Source organism: Pyxicephalus adspersus, chromosome 4 (assembly GCF_032062135.1).
Source record: "Pyxicephalus adspersus chromosome 4, UCB_Pads_2.0, whole genome shotgun sequence".
Lineage (NCBI taxonomy): Eukaryota > Metazoa > Chordata > Amphibia > Anura > Pyxicephalidae > Pyxicephalus > Pyxicephalus adspersus.
Window position 1 is genome coordinate 119100353 of NC_092861.1, and position 6428 is coordinate 119106780.

The following is a 6428-nucleotide window of genomic DNA, read 5'->3' on the forward strand; positions in this document are numbered from 1 at the left end:
CACATACAAAGAAAAAACAAATAAGTCCATTAATTGAGTTATGTGTTTGAATTTAATTTAAAAAAACATTAACGTATTGGATCCTTTCCAACAACAATTATTGCACATGTTTACCCAGCCGTAGTCTGAATGGTCCTGACAAATCACTAAACAGTCACTAATGATTGCTTCTAACAATACGAATAGGAGGCTGCATGGGGCTTAAATTATTTTCTTCGCAGGGAGTGTGTTACTTCTGTTGTCTATACAGGGAGTGAAGGGACAATTAACCATATCCCTACTCTATCCAAAAAATGTTTTTTTTATATACTTTAAGTGCCCTGGTTTAAACATTTGTATGATAAAGTACTTCTGGGTGCTTGCTATGAAATGCATTGAATACTTTGATTACATTTAATTAGTACAGATTTACTTTTACAGGTGGCTCAAATAATATTTTGATTGGTTACTGAACTTAGCTCATTGTCATTTTATCTAACTGGGGAAAAGTCTGTAAATGTTTTTCCAGATTTTGTTGTTGTTTGTTTTTTATTAGCCTTTATATTTTTGGGTCTTGCAGACAACATGTTATTTATCAGATGTTTATACAGATACTGATCACCCTTATAAAAACTACCCTGAGCATCATAAAAGGGAATGCAACATGGAATATTCCTGAACATCTATGCAATTCTTTTTACATTTTTTCATGCAGCTGAGATTGGATTTATGGGTTTTCCACCATTTACTGTGGAACCGCCAAGTATCTATCACTGGTTGAGCTCCTGTCTGAAGGATGAAGAGGTGGCTCCTTACCCATATCTACCCGGAATATGCGAGAGAAGCAAGCTTGTTGTACTGGTAATACATTGTATTATTTTTAGTTTGAATCTTCATGTAGTGATATTAAAAGTAGCAGTAGTTGCCTCATCATCATTTTGTCTGATCTTTGTATATGAACATGATTCTTCCCCAGTTCTTAAAGGATAACTGTATTTTAAAATTAAAAGAAACTTCTGTATCCCCTCCGCCATCCTTCATGCAATTAAAGCAGAAGACCAGAAAAGCAGTGAAATAGACAAATTTATATGACTACAATATGTAGTGGCTGCTGCTTTACCTGTCACCTTTTAGACTTATGGCTGAACAATAATTCTGCATTGTCAATGCCATCCAGGTAATTTTGCAACCTTCCAATTTTGCTATGGCCAGTAGTCACAAAACTGAAAACTGCAATTGAATCTTGCAGCCCTGTGTGTTACCTGCCCCAGAATGTAAAAGGGGGAAACGGTTAGTTTTTGGATTTTATGCTCCTTAGGTTTTTTTCTGTGTAGAGTTATGCTTTACATTTTCGCATACATGTTGTACATCTTTCTAAGTTGTTATGGGTTTTTCTTTGTGTATATTCAATTGTTTTTTTCCCCAGAGTGTTGCCTTATACATACGTGGGGATGAGAATGCTGTGTCAAATGAGACCTCAAAATACCTTACCAAAATAACCGCAGGTAAAAAAAATGTATTTACAATAAAACCCCATACCTATACTCTAAACTAAATGCTAACCCACTTTATCAGTGATAAATATATTTAAAAATATGTATAAGGCTACAAGAAAACTTACCTGCTATATAATTAATGGAATCCAGGCTTCCTTTGACAATTGTGCACGGGTGGCTCAGAGCTAAGCACTCTTTGCAGTGCTGGGTCCCAGGTTCAAATTACAGCCAGGACATCTGCATGGCGTTTGCATGTTCTCCCTGTGTTTGTGCTGGTTTTCTCCCACATTCCTTAAAAACATACAGTTAGATTAATTGGCTTCCCCGTACAATTGGCCTTAGACTGTGTTAAGGACACATGACTATGGTAGGGACATTAGTTTGTGAACTCCTTTGAGGGACAGTCAGGGAAATGTACTTTGTACAGCACTGCGTAATATGTCAGCGCTATATAAATACTGTGTAGTAATAATAGTAATTGATTGTGGTCCCAGCCAAAGAGGCTTTTAGCACTGATGTTCAGGTAGAGCTTGTCAGGAGTTGTCTGCACAGTGACACTTCCCATTAGCACACAGTCCATGACCAACATTAAGGCATTGCAGTTAATATGGCAATACATACATTTTTTGAGCAGTTTTAAAAAATAAATTTGCTACATTTTGAAAGGCTTGTACTTTTAGTCAGCTTCAATGCCTTTTTTTTATCTTTTTGATTAGAAGTTCTTCTTTTTTTTTTTTTTTTTTTTTTTTTTTTTTTTTTTTTTTTTTTTAGCAGTTGGAGCAGTTAACCACTCTTGGATGCTGCACGTTGCATCTGAATAAACGTGTGTCAATGGTACCATGTAAATCCCTGATAAAAAGCAGAAACATTCAATCTTTATTTTTCCACTATTACCCTTTTTTAGGGGGCAGCCAAATGCTGGTAATCTTAGCAGTACTGCTTGAAGCAACACTTTGTCTAAACTTGGACTTCTTATAATTTTCTGGCTTGTTTCTATTTTCAGGTCAGAGGAAGCAGCAGCAGGAAGAAGTCAGAAGGTACAAAAGTAGTATAATGTATACAAAATGTACATTATTATGTTTTGCATTCTTTGACTTTTCATTGCCTTTTTTCAGGTGCAGTTTAAAACTTAACCCAGTGGTTTCTGATCTTTCTGAAAAGCTGGTTGTTTGGATGAGTGATATAGGTAATTCTTATGTTGATAAATATATAGGTTTTTAGGTTTAAAATGGTTGTTCTGAATAAGAAAACAATTGCTTGGCTTACCCTTTATAATAAAAAAAAGTGCTTGCAATTTTTTAATGTTATGGGACCTGTATAAATACAGCTTTGTACAGTAATAGCTAGTTCAAATTCAGACATTCATTATAATCTAAAGCATCTAATGCATAGTAGGAAAGATATATCCACCCATTGGCCCTTATGGCCCTTGTTTCAGAGGTAATAGGTCCAGGAAAAGGCAGAATTAAAGGAATGCGTTCTTACTGACATATGCACTCAAGACTGGCAGGAGATTTAGGAATAACCTCCGCAGGAGAAGATTTCCTCTTAAGATCAAGTACTTCAACATTTTGAAGCCATGAAGCTGTGAAAATATAACACCTGCTGTAAAGGCTTAATTTCCTATATAGTATAGAGCGGTCAGTACCTAAAAGGTTTTTGGAGGCATACTAGGCTACAAAACTTTTTTGTTTACCTGATATATTACAAAATATGCGTTCACCTAAAAAGAAAGATCTTAGCCCTCCCATGTTATCACTAAAGCTTTACCTAACGAATACATGTCTTCCTCCTTCCTTTGTTTTTCAAATTGACATATGAAATCAGAGGACATCCATAGTTAGAATTTGGGGTAGATAGTTATCTTTCCCACTTGCAGTTTCTTATACTTCTAATGTAATCTCATAACTACTGTAATGACTGTACACCTTTCTTTTTGATATATTCAGATACAATTATACAGTTGTTTATCATGTGCAGGTATAAAAACTGACACATTAGCTATTGTACACAAAACTTTTATTGTATTTAAGGGTTTTGTTCTTTTTGTTTGTTGCTGATTTAAAAAGTCTTTTGCCTGTCACTATGTCATATATGTAAATAGACTATTTACTATGTTTATCCTTCTATTGATTTAATTGGGGATTATTTCATTTTGACTTCTTCATGGCCAACCTCACTAAAAACCTCTATATCTCTTAATGCTAACTTGGTGCATTATGTGTGGGTTAAAAAATTCCTTGTATAAAACATTTTTTGTTAGTATTCCTTATGCATTCTAACTCTTGTCTTTAAGGATTTTCGTTGCAAGATTTAGAATCTCTACCTTTTGGAGTCGCTCTTCCTATTAGACATGCAGTCTACCAGTGTCGGCAACATCCTGCTTCTGATTGGCCAGAGTCAGTCTGTCTTCTCATTGGACGCCAAGACCTCTCCAAACAAGCCTGTGAAGTAAACCTTCCACAGACCAAATCTGTGAGTGGTAACTTTGCAAGCAGATTTACTGTTAAATTGTTCTTACTTTCTTTACTTATTTTTGTTTTTTTTAACTTTAATTTTGCTTTATTAAATGTTCTGGAAGCTTGGTATCTCATGTAGTGTTATATTTTTAAATCAAAACACTGTTTAGTCCCATGATTTAAAATGGATTATTTTTAGATTGTTGCACTTTATTTGACATTGGCATCTTTACAATTGTGTGCTGTGATAAAAGCACCAACCCATGACATCATCGGTCTTCTATATGATCGATTGTTTACATTTTACAGTGCTTTGCTCAAATGTTGTTTACATAGTATACTGATATAGTTAGAATACCTGACCACCCTACCTCTTAGTTAAACATGTCTGTGAAGCCTTCACTAAATACCAAAGATGTAGAATTCATTGATCTGCTATTTAACATGTAGGTAAAAATCTAACTCCTTGGTTGGGGAAAGTCACAAAACAAATATTGGTGCAATACCTTTCTGCCTGTTCATCTTAGTGTCCATTTTTTAAAATCTGCCTGAGGTACGGTGTCCAATAAACCAAATGAACATTGCATTTACCTATTTCCTATTACAACTTTACAGTCTACAGGTCAAGTACCTTCTACAGAAGCTCCCTCTACAGGTGAGGGTGAAGAGGAGGATGATGGCATGAACGATTTAAATCAGGAAGTAATGTCATTGATATGGAGTGAGGATTTACGTGTCCAAGAAGTACGCAGGCTTTTACAAAGTTCCCATCCTGTACGTGTGAATGTTGTTCAGATGCCTGAAGTGAGTGACCATGAGTATTTAGAAGAGAAAGAGAACAGGTATCCATATTTTCTGTTGTATACTATCACTTGTTATCATGTGAATATTTGTGACATTTTGGTAAGCGAACATATACCTTTTTGAACATTTATTGAAAAGCAAAGTAGGCCACTAGGGTATGTGCCCCACTGAGAATAGTATAGAAAGTCTGATTTTACTCTGTGGCCTGTGAAAAACACTGCTTATCACTAGAAGATCTGTCTACTTTTGAGTTTGAGTACCATGATGATGATTGATGTTGTAGAATACAGCTTACATATCATATGTACCTACTGTTATTGCAGGTTGTTACAGCTGTGTCAGCGCACTATGGCCTTACCAGTGGGAAGAGGAATGTTCACATTGTTTTCCCATTACCCAGTCCCTACAGAACCACTGCCTATTCCTAAACTTAATCTCACAGGTGAGTCTGTTTTTTTCTTTAAAGAATACTCTTTGTTAAATTAATGGTATTTATAAACAGGATTTATATAGCACCAACGCTATATATTACTCGCTGTACAGAATTCTAAAATTGGTGCTTTGTAATGTGAAACTCTGGCACACTTTCAAGCTAGCAAGCAAAAACCCTTTAAACTGTTTTGATTACTCAAATTTAAACCAGAGGTTTCAGTTGCATACATTAGAAAATACATCCACTCTGCTGCATCAGGGCGCCTCTGATAAGTGTTGTCTGCAACTCCAACTATAAAACATGTATAGCAATATGCATAGAATGGGCTCATTTGGAGGTAGCTACTTTTTTCTAAAAGATATAGCAGCACACCACAAGCCCTGTTATTATCTTTGCAAGACAACTGAAGACCATGTGTGCCTGCACCAAATCCATATCAAAACTATGGGAGTTGATATGATCAAACAAGCAAAAGAGAACAATTGCATATGGCTTGGGCAAATACAAAACAGTAAAAGAAAAAATCTCTAGCACACTCAAGCTAACAAGCAGAAAACAAACCTATTTCAACCAGTTTGTGTATAGTTATATATTTTAAGAATCACAACTATTTTTTTTGTTTTTAATGATTTGAACTCTTAGCCATATCTTTAATTTGCAGGGCGAGCTCCGCCCAGAAATACAACTGTGGATCTCAACAGTGGAAATATTGATGTCCCACCAAACATGGCATGTTGGGCCAGCTTCCACAATGGAGTTGCTGCTGGTCTGAAAATTGCTCCAGCTTCTCAGATAGACTCTGCTTGGATTGTGTACAACAAGCCAAAGAATGCTGAGCTGGCCAATGAGTATGCTGGCTTTCTCATGGCTTTGGGTCTCAATGGGCACCTCACTAAACTGGCAACATTGAACATTCATGACTATTTAACAAAGGTAAATAATTATATGGTCATCCTTGATAAGTTCTCAAACCTAGGATATTTTCTCTATTGTCTGTTTAAAAAGTTGCATACGTATATATACACAGTGCCTGATGTATCAAAGCTGTCCATGGCTGGAAAAGGTTGACCATCATAGGGGAACCTGGGTGGAAATTGATTTGGTCTAGAATTTAAAATCTGCCAACAAATAGCAAATATTATTCATGAAATCGATTTCAGGTTTGCTGGATCACCCAGGTTCACCTATGGTGTAGCCTATCTTCTCCAGTCTTGGAGATCTTTAAAAAATCAGGCCCACTGTGTTCAGATTCCAAAA

General features: G+C 35.9%; 1 protein-coding gene across 1 annotated transcript in view; it reads left to right on the forward strand.

Annotated features, from left to right (window-relative positions):
- ANAPC1 (anaphase promoting complex subunit 1) overlaps positions 1 to 6428 on the forward strand; it is a 54567-nt gene that overhangs the window by 21058 nt on the left and 27081 nt on the right. The window contains exons 21-28 of the mRNA XM_072409458.1: positions 695 to 840; positions 1406 to 1484; positions 2479 to 2512; positions 2591 to 2661; positions 3772 to 3950; positions 4550 to 4776; positions 5062 to 5180; positions 5833 to 6104. Coding sequence (XP_072265559.1) covers positions 695 to 840; positions 1406 to 1484; positions 2479 to 2512; positions 2591 to 2661; positions 3772 to 3950; positions 4550 to 4776; positions 5062 to 5180; positions 5833 to 6104 — 1127 coding nt within the window. The remainder of the gene's footprint in view (positions 1 to 694; positions 841 to 1405; positions 1485 to 2478; positions 2513 to 2590; positions 2662 to 3771; positions 3951 to 4549; positions 4777 to 5061; positions 5181 to 5832; positions 6105 to 6428) is intronic.